At 39.4% G+C, this 16,998-nt stretch overlaps 1 protein-coding gene across 2 annotated transcripts in view; it reads left to right on the plus strand.

Moving 5' to 3' along the window:
- fnip1 (folliculin interacting protein 1) overlaps positions 1 to 16,998 on the plus strand; it is a 41,000-nt gene that overhangs the window by 6,549 nt on the left and 17,453 nt on the right. The window contains exons 2-8 of one of the 2 annotated variants that reach the window (XM_080866314.1): positions 8,526 to 8,655; positions 12,117 to 12,254; positions 12,586 to 12,686; positions 12,993 to 13,067; positions 13,224 to 13,315; positions 14,302 to 14,385; positions 16,322 to 16,393. In XM_080866314.1, coding sequence (XP_080722440.1) covers positions 8,526 to 8,655; positions 12,117 to 12,254; positions 12,586 to 12,686; positions 12,993 to 13,067; positions 13,224 to 13,315; positions 14,302 to 14,385; positions 16,322 to 16,393 — 692 coding nt within the window. The remainder of the gene's footprint in view (positions 1 to 8,525; positions 8,656 to 12,116; positions 12,255 to 12,585; positions 12,687 to 12,992; positions 13,068 to 13,223; positions 13,316 to 14,301; positions 14,386 to 16,321; positions 16,394 to 16,998) is intronic. The other variant, XM_080866315.1, reaches the window with a different exon arrangement.

The raw sequence follows: 16,998 nt of genomic DNA on the forward strand, positions 1-16,998 counted from the left end.
CGTGACAAAGTGCCCTGCCCAACCCCTGTTAAAAGAGAATTACAATAATCTAAACGTGAGGTAATAAAGGCATGAATAACGCTTTCCAAGTCACGCTTGGAAAGAAAGGGCTTAACCTTTTGATAAACGTCTGAGGTGATAAAATGCTGATTTTACCACCCCGTTTACATGGTCATCAAAGGTGAGTGCAGAATCAATTTTAACTCCGAGATTTGTGATCGAACTCTTTAGTTGGGAAGTCAAAGCTGCAAGATCAACATCCAGAGTATGAGAAGAACGATTTGGGCCAAATAAAATTGCTTCTGTCTTCCGATCATTAAAATTTAAAAAGTTGTTTGCCATCCATGCTTTGACATCAGTAAGGCAGTCAAGCAGAGGTCCAGTTGGGAGACTATCAGAATGACTAAGAGGTAAGTAGAGCTGGCAGTCATCTGCGTATAGATGGAATGGCACTTTATGCTTTCGGAAAATCGCGCCAAGGGGCAAGAGGTACAATGAAAACAATAACGGCCCAAGAATAGATCCCTGTGGAACACCCCAAAGCAGAGGGGCCACAGAGGATGAAGCCGACCCCAACTTAACACAAAATGTCCTATTTAAAAGATAGGACTTTAACCACATGGATAAACTTTTTTTTTTTTTGTAATTTATCCTAAATGTATATTTAACTCATTCACTGCCATTGACGTCTATAGCCGTCAATTGCAGTGAATGAGTCAATGGGTTTAACTCATTCACTGCCAATGGCTGGCAGTGAATGAGTTAAGAAGCTTTTACACATAAGTGAATTAAAATAAATCAGTAACTTAGCACCACATAGCAAAGGTATTGATGAGACTGAATATTCTCAGATACGAAGCTGTGGGAGTAATTTATTGGAATTTTGAAAATCAGAAAATTCATATTAACTAATTAGCCTACATTCAATCTCTAAATGAGAAGAGTGTTGAAAGGAAGAAATGACAGAAAGCATGGTGAGGGAGGTGTTTTGATGCAGTGAAATGATATTTGCTTTTTGAGGCGAAACTGAATCTCTCGATCATATGATCTTTTTTTTGCTTATTAGAATTTGATTTACATGTGCAGCACTGACCGTTTACCCCGATTTCTACGTGACTTCCACCAGTACTCTTCAGCTTGATGTTCCGTTCATGTGATTATTTGTGAGAAATAGTCATACACTCGATACTCCCAACTCAGCTGTCACTCATTTTCTGTCATGTGTTGCTGATTCAGAAGTTGTCACACAGAGTTAATCCAGAGTGTACACAACCTCACTGGGTAAAGATAAATGCAGAGGATGTGTATAGTAAGAAAAGTTAGAAGTAAATAAATAAATTAAAAAAAAAAAAAAAAGTGTTCCCACTGGCTAAACCTTCCACATAAAACACGAGTGTTGTCAGAGAATACACTTAGACTGGGCTACTTTTTGCTTTACTTGTGACCTTTTATTCAGATATGGTGTTTACAGCTAATTGATTATCTATTATATCTGCCTACTTTAATCAGCTAGTCTCTGTGTGTCTATATTGTAGGTGTGAACCGTCATCTCAGGGTGTTCCAGAAATGCTCTCAGTATCATGTGACTGCTGGAATGCAGAAGTCCTCAATGCTACATAATCAGCACAGAAACTAGCTGATATGCAGGTAGTCAGGTGTTTTCAGAGCGTGTGTGACAATATGTTCACTGTATTGTAATGGTAGTTCCCCTCCCCTCATTAAAAAAAAACTTGGACCCTCAGATTATTTTCAGTAGATTAATTATTTAATAATGAATAAACAACTTGTTTACCTTAATCAGTTGATTAATGAACATTTTTCCCATGGAGGTTTCTGTTGGCTTTCTCCAGCAGCAGAGGAGTGTTGTTTCTGTTGTTTGTTAATTTTCAGACTGTATACCATTTCACAGATACACCAATTCCTGCAGGGAAGGTTTCAAATTTGACAACTAGGCAGAAGTATCTTCTACTTCTTGGGAAGTATTAGCACTTGTCTGAGTTTCTGAGAACATATGTATACAATATGAGCTGATGAAAGCTTAGATATGTCTGAAAGATTAGATGTGTTAACTGCGTTTCAGGGTCACATAGGCAATACAAACAACTATAAATACATAAATCACTATGTGCCATGCTGGAAAGTAGCACTATGGCACAGAATGACCTATAGCTCACAACTAGCGGTGCAGCTGGTACTCATACATGTTTTACATTGGGGGTTTGTGAAGGTGCATGAGCTGTGTTAGGAGCTATATACAGCTTTCCTATGCTGTCAGTACATGCATATTGATACATGACTTCAGTAGTACTCCTGTGTAATGATCTCTAAAGTCATCACTGAGCAGGCTTCCCACATGGAAAGCTCTCTCTACTTTATCTAGATTCTTCTTGGTGTGGTTTGCTTGCTATTACACACAACCTTAGGGTCAGCGGTTTCAGTCTTTACGCCTGACTTTGGTCATATGTTGCCGCTTTACTTCCCTGTTTCTGTTCAATATTTGCCAAAATGCACTTTGTGCTCTAAAATTTCAAGCAGGGATTTTCAGCAAATAGTGTGCAGTATGTTCAGTGTAGCTGCCTTTTCAAGACAGTTAAGCACCTGTTGATTTTAACATGCTATGACACCATCCAATATTACCCAGTGCTGTAGCCTCCACAGACGGCCCTCTGATGGGAAGCTGTAAAAAAAAAGAAAAGAAAAAAAAAAGTGAGGTGGAAGCAGATGAAAGCTGAATGAACAAGAGCAGTCGTGCCTTACGTTCATGTAGAAAATTAATGGTTGTGTGTCCGCAGTCTTCGAGTAAACCTATAACCACACAGAACCAGTGTGTAACCACATTAAGGAAGGAAGGCTGCCTCTGCTAACATTAGCTACACTGAACAATCGTGTGTGTGTGTGTGTGTGTGTGTGTGTGTGTGTGTGTGTGTGTGTGTGTGTGTGTGTGTGTGTGTGTGATGTCATGTTATGCTACACATTTCAGCTCGTAATTTAATGTTAATTTTGAGTTCACATGCCATATTTGTAAGTTCTACCTGGGCTATCAGATTGTGATCGATTTTAAGTTTCCTGAGCATTTTCTTACTTTTAGATGAGTTTTTAAATGACAAGTAAATTAGTCATCAGGATTCAAGCACATGCAGTGAAATTCCAACTAACTTGAACTTGGGCTTTCAGTTAAATGGCAAAATGCTGTATGATGGGGAAGTTTTTTTTATTTGTTTTGTTTTTCATTGTAGGAATTGTCCAGTTTTATGACACTGTTGACCCTCTTGTGGTTGCTGGCTGCAGAAATGTCTTTTTAAAACACAAGCTGCTGCACCTATCGGAACCCTCTGTCACACACAGCCGGAAGAACGTCACACAGCTTAGGCAGAGGGGATGTTTATGTAACTGTCTCTCTGTCTCGAACACACACACACACACACACATTCTAGTGGCATGAGAGAGTGAGAAAGCTAGGGCTCTTCGAGGTCAGTATAGGCTGATGTTTGATTCAGTACAGTCTAGGTAACAAGGCTGCCACGTTTTGACCTTTATCACTTTACACCTTCCACGGAACAGCCGTGGAAGGTTTTGCGTCAGCGTTGCAGTTATATCAAGTTAATATGAGTGGAGAATATGTGACAAGGAATGTAGTTTAGTATTTAAGAATGGGACGGTGACCATTTTTAGGTTGTGAGCAGCCTAAATAAACTGGTCCATTTCTCTGAAGTTCAAGTTTTGGGGAACTTCATTGACAAGATTTGGCAGCTTTATGCTCTTTCTTACCCCAAATGTTTTTTATATGCAGTTTGTTCTACAAGAGAAAAAAATGCATGTTTAAATTAATTGGAGAAAGAAAGAGAAAGCTGATGAATAAGGGAGAGAGGAAAAAAAAGAGCGGGATTCAGAAACAACAGACGAACAAGTCCCTACTGTCACTCTCTTATCACAGCGCTTTCTGGCTGTCAGCGGTCCAGACTCAGTGCTGTTGCCGCCTCGGTACTGTCCAGCACACACAGTGTTCCTGCGATCACCTGATAGTCTCATGTTGTTGTGTGAATTTAGTTCACCGCTATTCTTAGAACCTGGTTTGACTTGGAGAGGAGAAGCAAGAGAGGAATAGAGAGAGGGGAGAGGGCTGGGGAAAGACTGGCAGACTCGCAATGATGCCCAGGTAGGAGTCGGTAATGTTTAACCTGGCCTTTATGCATCCAAGTGGGCACGGTGGTGTTCGTTAAAGGAGGTTTGTGTACAATGCTTGTGCTGTTACCCTTAAGTTTGTTTTCTGCCCGAGTGTTGGGAGCTACAATGTGCCAGCTGGCTGTTACAAGCAAGACCGTAAGAAAGGCAGTCGCTTTTTAACTGTCAGCCTCAGTGGCATTGAACAAGATTGATTCTATCTGTTGAGGTCAAGTTACATAATATAGATTACTGAGTTTGTGGTGAAGCATGCCTGTTGGTTTTGGGTGAGGGGAAAAAACACTGCTCATGTATTTGGGTGGAGTTTCTGTTTTATATCTATGTAATGTCAAATTGATAACTGTTGCCACAAAAGAAGGTGATTCACTCATTTTACATCCTGATTGTTTCCATCTTGTTTTGTTTAGTTTTCTTTGTTGTTGTTTTTTTAAATGAAACATGCAGAAAACATTCATGGGTGGAATGTTTTTTGGGGATTTTTTTTTCTTCTATCAACAGGTTGCTCAAGGAAATGAAACCTTTTTACACCTGTGGTGCTCAGAATTTGAGTCACTTTTGGTTCAGACAATTGCGGTCACAGCAGTACAAGCATGTAACAGTCATGAAGTCATGTGCTGCTTTTATGAATGACTCCCCTCTCTCCTCTGTCAGTGCTGTGACTGTCACAAGCTCACTGATGGGGTACTTCCTCCTTTGCACTAATTTTCCTTGTCTTTCGCTCAGTGTTGGGTTTTGTTTTGTTTTTTTGGTTGTTGTTGTTGTTTTTTTTTTTCTTTGTCAGATATCTATCTTTATCTCTTTAGATTTCTGGATTTTTCTAGGTCTGTTTTCTTATTGTGATCTGTTTGGCTTTTGTTCTTTGTCTTTCATGCCTGCTCTTATTGTTAAGTGCATCTTTGGTCTTTAGCTGTTTTTTATCTCCTCTTTTGAGTTTCTTTGTTTTTGTTTTTTTGCCGGTGCTTATAAAAAGATTTGGCCTTTTTACATCTTTTTGCTTTCTGTCCTATCTTTATTTTATTTTTTTCTTTGCTTCTCTTGTCTTCTTCACTGTTATTCTTAAAACAAAGGGAGCACTGAGCCTGGCGTCAAATTATGCAGATTCATTCTGGGTTGATCTGTAAACAGCACGTCATCTTATTTTGTAAATGTCGTACCCATGTTATTTAATTGCTGTCATTTCTTCCTTGTTAGCTGTGTTAGCTATTTAAGCTCTGGAAAGATATCCGTTTGTTAAAGCAGTTTGTGAGAGTTGAAACTTCACATCTTAGATATTACTCTTAGTGCCTCTTACGTAGTGGTGTCAACCAAATTGATCTAAATTATAAACTGTTGTAATATTAATAAATTAACCACACATGAAAAGCAGTGATCCAAAGACATATGTGATACTTAGATGAGCTAAATATTGATACTATGCAATTTGAGGCCATTATGTAGGCCATAGAGGAATTATGCCACCAGTTTGGCACGTAGACTGAACAAATAATTGTTTTTTCCCCCCTTGGATAAAATTGGAGGTGCAGCTATTCATTTATTCTAGTATTCAAGTATCCTATCGATTACTTGATTGATTGATTGATGGAACAATCAGATAAGAAGTACTTTTGTCTTATTAAGGAGTAATAACAAGTATTAAAAAGGAAAAACGCAGGTCTGTCAGAATGAACTGATCATTGGTTTCCAGTTTAGAAATTGCAATGTTTTTAATAGTTTAACTTCTTATGATAGCTGAATGAAAACTAAACCTTTTTACGTTGATGTTTTTATGTGTAAATTATGGCCATATTAAGCTTTTCATAAACAATCACAAGGACAGAATTGTCAGGGTATACATGCAAATTAAAATGATAAAGTAACTAAAATAGCTGTTACTGTCTTTTTTTGGAAGGCTTTTTTAATAGCAGACAAAAAAAAAAAGAGTTCTCACAGCATTGTCTCCAAGATGGGGTAGATTTGTTTTGTGTTCATTTGTATATTCATGTAAATAAATGTTACTAAAGCCTTGAAATAACAATGTTTTCTACACCCCATGGCTCACTTTAGTCTCGCCCCTACTTGTTCCAGGTATTGCTGGAATATAAATTTGGGTGGCTGCCGACAGCCTTCATCAGGCTGCCTAATTTAAGCGCTGTCTCTCAGACCAAGTAAACAGTTCATCTGCATGTTTTATTTTAATTTCTGTAGCTTACCTTTAGTTTTTCGCTGTGTAAAACAAATAGCATTGGATGGGAGTTCCCCTTTCTTGAGCACTTGGAAGGATCAAAGCAAATTATTTTTACTTTAAGGGCTTTTTTAAATAATTGAGTTTTCCGAGTTACCCAGTGAGTCATTGCAGCCTTAGATAAAATCATATCGTTAAAAAAAAATGCTGAATGCTGGCGATGCATTTCATTGTTTAGTGCCGACCATATGGCTCTGGGCATGGTCTCCCTCCTGTATTTCTACTTCTCAAAGCACCACATGACTTTGGTTTGACAAGTTAACACTAAGGCTGCATCATAAAACCCCCTCCTCTTGCTACTCTGCAGGACTGAATAAGTTAGCCTGTCAGAATGCTGGTCATATTTTGACATTAGTGTTTGGTAAATAGTAGCTCACATGCAAGGCATAGACCTTTTCTCTTGGACACATCACCATGCATGACAACACAGGTATTCCCTGCCCCATTGAAGTTCACTTCCTACAAAAATGGAATCCTGCTTTTGAATGTGTGTGTGCTATTTTGATGGCAAGATTGATGGACTTAACAGTTCTTTTTCCACCCCTCCCCGTCAGCCCATTTACTATAAACACTTGTGTTTAGGGACACTCCCTGCTCCCCAATAAAAGGCTATATTTAGGTCAAGCTCTGTGCCCATCTGCCTGACCCATCTATCCTTCAGATCAGAAAGAAATCCCCTACCATCATTCAGTCGATCCAATATCCTGTCATCTTTATAGCTGTCACTAAATCAACCAGGGGGCCGAGTTTCCCCAAAAGCACATGAGGATTCTGGGAGCCTAATGAATGGCAGCTATTAGTCACAGTGAGTTGTAAATATACAACATCATCCTTCAAGTATTACCTGAGATGGCCATCATTAATGAGATGAGCTGAGTGAAACCACAGGTTACTTAGCAACAACCATGGAGCTCTGGCTCCCTGTAAATGGCTTAACTGTTACTTAACAGCGGTCCAGCGATTCCTGCCAGAAGAAGAGTACTGGCATGAAATTTCACAGCAGTTTACAGATACTCTAAATTTCCAATGTGGCTCAAAGTCTTATTAACTATTTGTGTATTGTAATGATCTTAAGAATTTGCATTTGTGAAAATGACTTTTCATTTAAAGAAAGCCAAAAGTTGTATTTGTGCTCACAGTTTTTTAATCATGCTGTAATTCTGGCAGTGGATGATGGCTTAGCAACTTGTCAATGACGAATCAAGTCATCTAGTTGAATTGCAAAGTGGTCACACAGGCTGATTAGTTACATGTGCATCTGTGAAGGTACGTGCTGGAAAGAAAAGGCATACTTTGTATTATATTGTTAATGTGTTTGCTTTCTTTAATCCAGTTACATGACTGTCTTGGGTGACTTCTTTCTAGCTAGGTACACCATGAATCCGTTAGGGTTAGACTGGTAGTACGTTCTCATGGCACACTTTGTGTCTCCCTATTGACTCTGGTATGACATGGGTGAATGACAGCTGTGGCATGGAGAACACTGGCTCTGCCATAGCTGTGGGATGAGTGACGGCTTAAACTGTGCTTATTACAAGGTTGAAAGCATGTCAGATTTACATTTTCTCTTATGCACTGAGCTCTTCCAGTTTTCTGCAAATGAGAATTTTGCTTTGCAACAAACTCAAGTACAACTCCAAAACATCAGCTTCAAAGATATGCTTAGGATCCACAATGTCAATGTTCAAGTTGCATTACTGCAAATGTTCTTTGCAACCTTTACAGTAATGCTGTAATGTCTCCTATGTTTGTAATTCAAAACATTAGAGCAGGACTGCATCTTGTATGTGTATGTGATTTTGATTTTATAATCCACAAAGTTATGTTTTTGCTCTGCGTATTAGTTTCTGCGCCAGATTGTTTCAGAAGGTATTTTGTTACCACATTATGATGTTGTTATTAATGTACAGGTTTCTTGGATATGGCCCATAAACCATCAGGTGTGTGTGTGTGTGTGTGTGTGTGTGTGTGTGTGTGTGTGTGTGTGTGTGTGTGTGTGTGTGTGTGTGTGTGTGTGTGTGTGTGTGTGTGTGTGTGTGTGTGTGTGTGTGTGTGTGTGTGTGTGTGTTAATTCACTCCCATGTGATCCCACTTTTATCTGTCCATTATTCCTCCCATTTAGCTGGCCACTTCCCCAGTTGGAGCCCAGTCAGATCAGGCTGATAGTGTACCAGGACTGCGAGAGGCGTGGCAGAAATGTCCTGTTTGACTCCGCCGCCAAAAAAAGGGCTACGGAGGAAACCCCCATTACTGTAAGTCGTATGTCGTTTTTGTTGTTGTTTTCGTTTCCCCCTTCGTCTTTATGTGCTTGTGAGCTGCTGACATTTGGGACATTTCCTAATTGCTGATTTTAAAACAAAAAATAAATAAACAAAGAGGTTCCCACGGGAACAAATGATGCACTAAAATAGCTACAGATGCTGTTGCAAAGTCTAAAATTTTTGTAAAAATTGATGTATTTACAACTACTAACTTTTTTTTAAGACCTTAAACTTTGACCTCGAAAGCTCAAAGAAAGTTATTGTAGATGAAGAAAGATAAAAGCAGTGAGACATAGGCAGGCGCAAAACAGAAACCAGTCACGCTGCCGTGACATACAGAAAGTCATGTGCCTGATTCACAAAGTCCAGAGGACACTAGCTGCACCTTAACCTGTACTACACCTCACTTCCCCACAGAAAGTTAAAAGACAGGGAGTGCACCTGGTTGGGCTGTTTGTGAGTTTGTCTTTTTGTTTAAGATAAGGAATTTCTTTTTCACAAAAAACCTGCTGAATGAATACTTATAAGTACTCTTATAGTCAGCATTCTAGGGCAAGAATGCCACAAAGGCCATTATTACCTGAAAACTCTTCAAACAGGAAGTGTCTTTGTTTGTGTCACTAAGCCTAGATTTAGACTTAATTGCCAGCACACCCATCTAGTGAGACTTGAAGATGGAAACTAACTAACTTATGCCATATAACTACCAGCTTTGGGTATATTTTTGAGTTGGTCACAGTCACTGCTTTTACCCTTTTTATTTCTTTGTAACATAACTAATATTTTTATACTGCTGCTGTTTGTTCCTTTCTGGCCCTGACCGGTTTGTTCTGGTGCTGTTATCTCCACTAATAATAATAATCGCGTCAGCTGACAGCCCATGTGTAAGCAGCATTCTTTCATCCTCACATGACAGCCATGTCACTCAGTTTTCTGTTGTTGTTTTTTTTTTTCCTCCTCCCTTTCCTTTGTATTTATCTTATTTTGTTTCAAGCATTTTAATTTATTTACCTAAATGTGTCATCTCTGCCTTCTCTAGCTGCCTCCTTTTAATCTATATCACTGTGATGGCCTCATTAGCGTCCTCTGCTTTTTCTAAAATAATCTGGTTGTTTTTGTCCTCTACATTATCCGTGTAACAGTTTTATATATATTTATAAGTCACTCTCTATCTTTACAACTGTTAGCTGCAGTCAGATGATATATATATATATATATATATATATATATATATATATATATATATATATATATATATATATATATATACGTGCACTTACTGGCATTTAAAGATTGTTTTAATATCAAATCTCACTGGATCATCTATTGGTGTTATCACGTTCACCTGTTCTCACTTGCTCTTGCATATGAGAAAATGACTTTTCTCTACCATTGCTTCACACATCTGTCTTAACCTGCCTAATCTTTCTCTGTACCTCAGCTGTCTTTCTTTTGGTCCTTGTTGTCCTCCATAATATACCCTGCCTCCCTTCCTCCTGTCTTTCATGTCTTTTGACTTCTCATTATACACTTCCCTGTTCTTTCTCCTCTCATTTTACTATCTCTTCTGTTGCCTCCATATTTTAGGACTGTGTTTTGCTTCCCCTTAGGTTTGTTTCTTTGTCTGCTGACCAGGTTTCCTCTGCTTTGCCATACCTTCTCTTGCATGACTCATCCACTTATCTCATTATCATATCTATAAGTTTGACATATTGTAGGCACACGTTCACTTCCTGCTTTGCTATATGGCCACCTGACATTGAAATTAGGATGGTATATTTGCTTAACTTCCTGAACTCATTCACCTCAACTTATTGAAGCGTTACATTTAAATTGGACCTGGGCCACGTACTGTATACAGTAACAAAAGCAAGAGTTATGTTGTGTGTATGTTTACATGTCTTGCAGAGTGACATTTGTTTGCAGTGAGTACATAGATACTGCACCGACCCTGCTTACTGCATTATGTGTTTGTTGCTTGGGTTTGAGTCAATATTTTTGGTGCATTCTGCAGCATTAGGCCTTTGCCAGTTACTCTTTTCTCACATGACAGGTTTTTGGCAATTCGGATGAATTTATTTTTGAGAAGAGATTACAGCTGCAAAGCACAGAAAAACAGAATGACTAATAGAGAAACAAGGGACCAAGCAAGAGAAGCTGGACAAGGGGAGATATATGTGATGGGGTCAGCAAGAGTCAGGAATGAAGAGAAAGAGGGGAGATAGTGGGGAAGAGGAAACTGCAAGAAAATGGAGAGGAAAAAATGGAAGACGGCACTTGTTCTGATATAGAAATAGATTTTCAAAGGAGAGGAAAAAAGCTGCAGAAATTGGAGAGGGATGAAGTTAGAGCAGTTGAGGGAGTGGAGAGTGGAAGGGGGAGGGAGGGAATGATTGCAGTGCTGCTCAGTCACGAGTTTTCGAAAGAGTCATATGACTGGCAGTCACATGCTTGCGGAGTCTGTGTACATACCTCACACTGCACTGCAGCAGACACACACACACACACACACACACATCCGTGTGCCTGTTTGCCACATGCATGTTCGCAGTGGCTTCATAACCGTGTCTGTGCTGCAAAATGACCTTTATAAGTGAAAGAAAACACAAGCTGTATGCAGCAGGATTACGTAATGAAGCACAAACCGTCCTTCTACTTCTTTGCCTGTTTTCCTTCTCTCCTTCTCTCATGCTGTTTTTCTCTCACAGCATCTCATATTCCCTCTGTGTTCTTCTCTTTTTCACTGTCAGCAACAGTGGTTTCAAGTGAGCCATTACCAGAGCCTAGTCACTAAAAAGAAACCTCACACACACCCTCTCCCTCCCCTTCCACCCTCCCTAATGCATTCCTCTTGAATAGTCTGCCAAGTTAAGAAGGCACATGACACAGGCTGATTGAGATCACATTGCTTTTAGCTAGCTGTTTATACAAGTACCTCTAGATTGGGTTTCTGTGGCTTTTGACGTATAGTTTAACTGTATTTATGTTTCTCAACTAAAAGCTTTACTTCTTATGATGATTTTTGATTGTAAGAAGTCAAGGGTCCAATTTGAAACTCTGTATAAAATGGATGAAGAACACTCTTGGATATGTACTCTCTTTATGCTTACGTTAATAGTGGTCTGTATAATTGATAAACACCCCACAATACAATCTTAATGACCTCGTCTCTATTTCCACATGTGCAATTTGTTGCTACATGAATGTCATTAAGAGCCAAATATGTTCAACCCTCCTGTCTTGTGATTTCAGCTCAGGGTTGTAGGTCATTTGCAGTAGATGCTTCATATTTATGCTGCTTTTGTTTTTTTGTTTGGTCTCTAATTAGTCACAAGGATGAAAAGTTGCAAAACAAAAATCAACAACTAATTGTAGAGGTAAATAAGTCTGCATTCTTGGCAGTTGGGTCTATAATATTCTATATTTTGATTTTTTTTTTTTTTATCTTGCAGAGCGCCGAGTCCCAGGTGAAGATGTTTGGAAAATGCTGCCAGCTTCGTCCTACAGGAGGCAGCAGCAGTTCCCTGGACAGCTCCTCTTCCTGCACATCGGAAACCAAGGAATCCAAGGAGCAAGGCCTCCGCTTCCAGGTAACGCAGGACTGAGATTGTTTAAATGAAGTACTCTTCTACAAAGACATATCCATAAACACACAAATGTAAACTGTGCTTGTATACTTTATGGTCCTTGGGGAGCACTCTTCAATTTAGTTTGAAGTTTGTTGCATGTTTCAGTCACAAGTTTTGATTTGCTGGTATCATTTCAGATCAAACTGCTGAAGTAAATTGTGTGCAATCTCCCCCGTTTATATTAAGTGCTAAATGAATAACTGCTATGATGCCTTAAGAATTTGCACAATGTGATTGTGTCGGTGTCTAATGCCTAGAGGTTACAATATCAAAATATTTCTTTCCTTTCCAGGGTTCAAGGTGTTCATCAGATGTGGTTATGCTGGGTGAAATGATGTTTGGCTCTGTGGCCATGAGCTACAAAGGCTCTACACTTAAAATCCACCAGATAAGGTAAAAAGAAAAGGAATGCATGAATGACTTTCTCCTCACTGCTGTTTCCTGAGTTTAAAAAAAAAAGCAAACATTAAATATTCTAGTTCTGAACAAAGGGACTTTTAGAAACTTGTTGAAACTATGGGATATCTGATCCTTACGTTTTCTGAGACCAAACAGTTTTAAGGTCAAGTGAAGGTGATAATAGGATCCAGGAAGAAAATAAGTTGTGAATTGATTAGGTAGAAGAAGAAACACACAACCATAAACATGAACAAAGCACATATACTAATGATCTTTGTTCCTGCACCATCATCATATCAGATCACCACCTCAGCTGATGCTGAGTAAAGTCTTCACTGCCAGGACCGGAGGCAGCGTGTACGGCAGCCTGAACACGTAAGCATTTGCAAGCTTATCAACACACACTGTGACTCCTATGCAGAACTCTGTCATAAACCAAGATATGCCAGTATTCTCCAATCCACAATACAAGTGTTGTTGGCAACAATCCTTATAAATGTTCTGCTGGCTTTCTCTGTTCGTCCCACACAGGTTACAGGACAGCCTGGAGTTCATTGGACAGGACAACAACACCCTAAAGCCTGATCAAAACACTGGGCCCAACAGTCTGCTAGGGAACATAGGTAACCATGGCAATCTAGTGCCGTGCCAAACCTTTTATTTTTGTGCCATGTGTGATCATTTCTCTTCCTCTGTACAAATTATGAGTAGATTACCAAGTCACTTTTTCTTTAATGTAATCATAGAGAGAAATTGCTCTATATCTTTATGTAATGTGTTTGTTTTTGTTCATTTTTTGGACTTGTTAAATATATACAAATGCATATTTAATTTTACCTTCATGGCATTTTGTTTGAAAGGCTCAACTCTGTAAAGTGTTGAATTTTGTTGCTTATTTATTTTATCGGAAGTTGAAGTTTTTCACCTTTAAGCTCCACCATTGCGGCCTCCCAGGGCGCTCTTTGCCAACAGCTTTTCTTTACAGCTACGTCTACCCTAAACTGGCGCAAGATTTCTCAGTTGGTAAACAGAATCGGCCATTCTATGAAACACTTAAGGCATTCTAGTATTTGTGCTCTCGTGCTTCACTGATCCTTATGATGACCGACTGTGCTACAGGTGGTGAAATTTGAGTGTTGGTTTTTGATGGTCAGTACATTGTCTGTGCAGCCAACTGATTTAGGCTTAGGCTGTGAAATGCTTCTGCTACAAAGATGAGCATAAAAGCCTGATTTTTAAAAAGCTCAAATGAAGAACTGTTGGCGAAGTTTCTAATTTGTGCAGATTCTCTGTCATCCTCACAGAAAAGACATCTAGTTACATACATCAAAGCTGAAAATCTAACCAATTACGAAACCTGCTTTAAAAAAAAAAAACAAACGTATATGGTGCATTTTCTGTGAGCGATGCCACCTCTCTTGTCTGCCTGGTTGTTTATTTCATTTCAAACTAAAAATTTCCTGTAACTAATGAGACTTTCAAACAATAGGAGGCAGTGATATTTCCTCCTCCATTCACTAATCATGGTTCGTGTTTTTTGTCCTTTTTTTTTTTTTTTTCTTCCCTTCCTCCCTTTCTTCTTTTCCATGTTTTTGTTTGTGCTGCGCAGGATTTTCTCAGCTCTGCAGCCCTCGACGGGCCTTCTCTGAACAGGGCCCGCTACGCCTCATCAAGAGCGCTTCTTTCTTTTCAGGTTGGCGCTCAAAACTGACCATGATTGCTGTGTGTCAGTTGCATGCGTATCTGTAGACTGAAGTTTAAGTAACGGTGGTTGCATTGGATGCCTCTCAGCAACTGCATGCCTGGGTAGTGATTCTTGCATTAGCAGTGATAGTATTCGAGACGTAGCTTGCAATGGCACTAAGCATCTGCAAATAACTTGGGTCAGATAGGACGTGCAAAAAATTTAAAGGCAAGTGGCACTGAGTAAATGAAAAGGCAGTTCTTTAAACGAGGATTGAGGTGTCTTGGAGCCATACTCAAAGACACCTCATGCCCTTAAGCTTCATCTCTGCTTCTTCACATAAACCACAAGGAAACTAGGAAACGGTGGAGGGAATGTGTATTCCTTCAGTCATTTGCAGCCTCACAAACAAGAACTTGACTCATTAGCCATAAAGCTGTCTCAAATCATGTATATACTTTATCTGACCCATGTCTGCAGGTGGATAACACACAGGAATGCATGAGGGTTCGCTGGTGTCGGTGGCTGTAGTATTAGTTATTTTTACAGTTTCATGTCCTCCTGTTTCTGTTATGTACTCACATACTTTTACTAACATGTTGTCTTTGACAGTGCCTGTCATACTTGGGCAATGCTTTTAGGCTTGATGTGCAGTGGGCTGTTTTTAAGTTCTTTTTTCCCCCTTTCAAAATCTTTTCTCATTTACGCCAGTGAAATTGTAGCAACAGTCTCACTTCCTGGCTGTTGTGCAAAGTAAAATAGCCATAATGAAGAATTTTCTACCATCTGTGTCTATCACACACGCTTAATATGCAACTTGAAGCTGTTCCTCACAGAATAGGTCTTGTTTGGGGGCTTTGTTAATCTTTGATATGCTGCTGATTAAGTTTGGGACCAATCAGATACTTCCTTGATTGTATTGAAAGTTGTATAACCATCTAAATCAAATCTCCAAACATTACTGTATTTTACATTGCAATCAATACCTTTGCCACACTTCAGTAGTGGTTATCACTACCTCCATGTTTCCCATTTGGGGTTAGGCAACCTTTTTCCATGGTAATCTGGTAAGAGTTATAAAAAAGTGTTTTACTTGGCATGCAATATTTTTCATACACATCCTTCTAAGGACATCCTTGCATTTGCGCTGGTATGCAATATTGCAGTGATTAAAGAGCACCAAGATCATTTCAGCCATTTGCGTTTGTGGGTTTCACCTCTCATTTTTCCTATTTTCTTTCCGTCAGTATGTTGACATTAAGTGCAGACACACTCTGTGATATCTGTGTTACGGGGTTGTTGTAGAGGGAAGTCGGCGCTGCAGCAGATGATGTTGATAGTGACACCGAGTGAGCTGTTGAGTAACAGTCTATTACAACAGTAGTGCTTTTCACCTTATTTGTCTTCCTTGTGACACTTCCTGTTTTTGGAGTTGGAAAACAAAGGTTGCTAACTAATGACATGAGAATCAATCGGGAGCGCCCACTCCCCAGCAGAGAGTAGTTCAGCACCTGCTGGAGGTTAAAGCCTTTTTTATGGAGTTCTGAGTACTGCTCCGTTGGCTATTTTAAGATATTTCAACCCCATCTCTGCTGTATTGGCTCATTGCACTCATTATTTTGATTCTAATCAAGAAAAACAACTCTTCTGCTTTGTGGTTGCTAGTCCAAGAGTTAATGTTACACATCTAAAAGCATTAGCATCTTGTGTATTATAATGCAACATTGTAAATCTCTAACATAGTGGCGATAACAGCATCTTCAACATGTTTGGTGCTCCAGTTCGTTAATAACATTTTTCTTGTTCACACAGGTCATTATTTTATTTTTTATTTTTCTTTTTTTGTTTATTATCCTCCCTTATTTCCATTTTCTGCCCTACTTTCTCTTCACCCACTCTCACCCTTAACTTTTCCCTTTCTCTCTCTTTCCTGTTTTTCCTCCAGGCCACAGTCACCCTATGGACATGCCTGGCCGAGGGCTGTACGACGAGAGGGACAGTGGCATCGCCAGGTCTGGTACGTTAATGAGACTAGGCGCCAAAGCCTGGATTGACCTACACTCACACCACTTTCAGTCCCACAGCTGAGTTTTGAATTACGCCTACATTTAATCTGATCAAGACTAAAGAGGTCAAGGAACAGAGAACATTGAGAGTATGTCAGGAAGATACTGGGTCATTACACTCTACATAAAACCACACAGAAAGAAATAAAAGCATGGTGGAAGATGGTGTTGAGGTGAATACATAGCTTCTGAAGTCTGGAAAAGTTTGTCCTGTGGAAACTGACCCCTGTCTCCCAGGCTCTCCTTTAGCCCCACCCCTTCAAACATCACCACGTCCTATTGGAATGACTGGTACGAGGAGAATTGTACATTCAGCACGAGACCCATGTTTAAGCAGAGAGTTAAATATATCGTCGCTCGATACTAGCTTTTCTAATTTAAGAACTCTGCGTCTTTTTTTGACTTTCTCCACCTCTGTACTGTGGTTAGGCTGGAGAGGGTTTTTTGCTGCTGCAACACTCTTATCAGTTTTCTCCTTACAAGATGTACACATTCATTCAGTTATCTCTCTTTATCTCTTAAAACAAACACACAATATCACACACCAACTAAATGG

Source organism: Rhamphochromis sp. 'chilingali' (genome assembly GCF_963969265.1).
Source record: "Rhamphochromis sp. 'chilingali' genome assembly, chromosome: 19".
Classification (NCBI taxonomy): Eukaryota; Metazoa; Chordata; class Actinopteri; order Cichliformes; family Cichlidae; genus Rhamphochromis; species Rhamphochromis sp. 'chilingali'.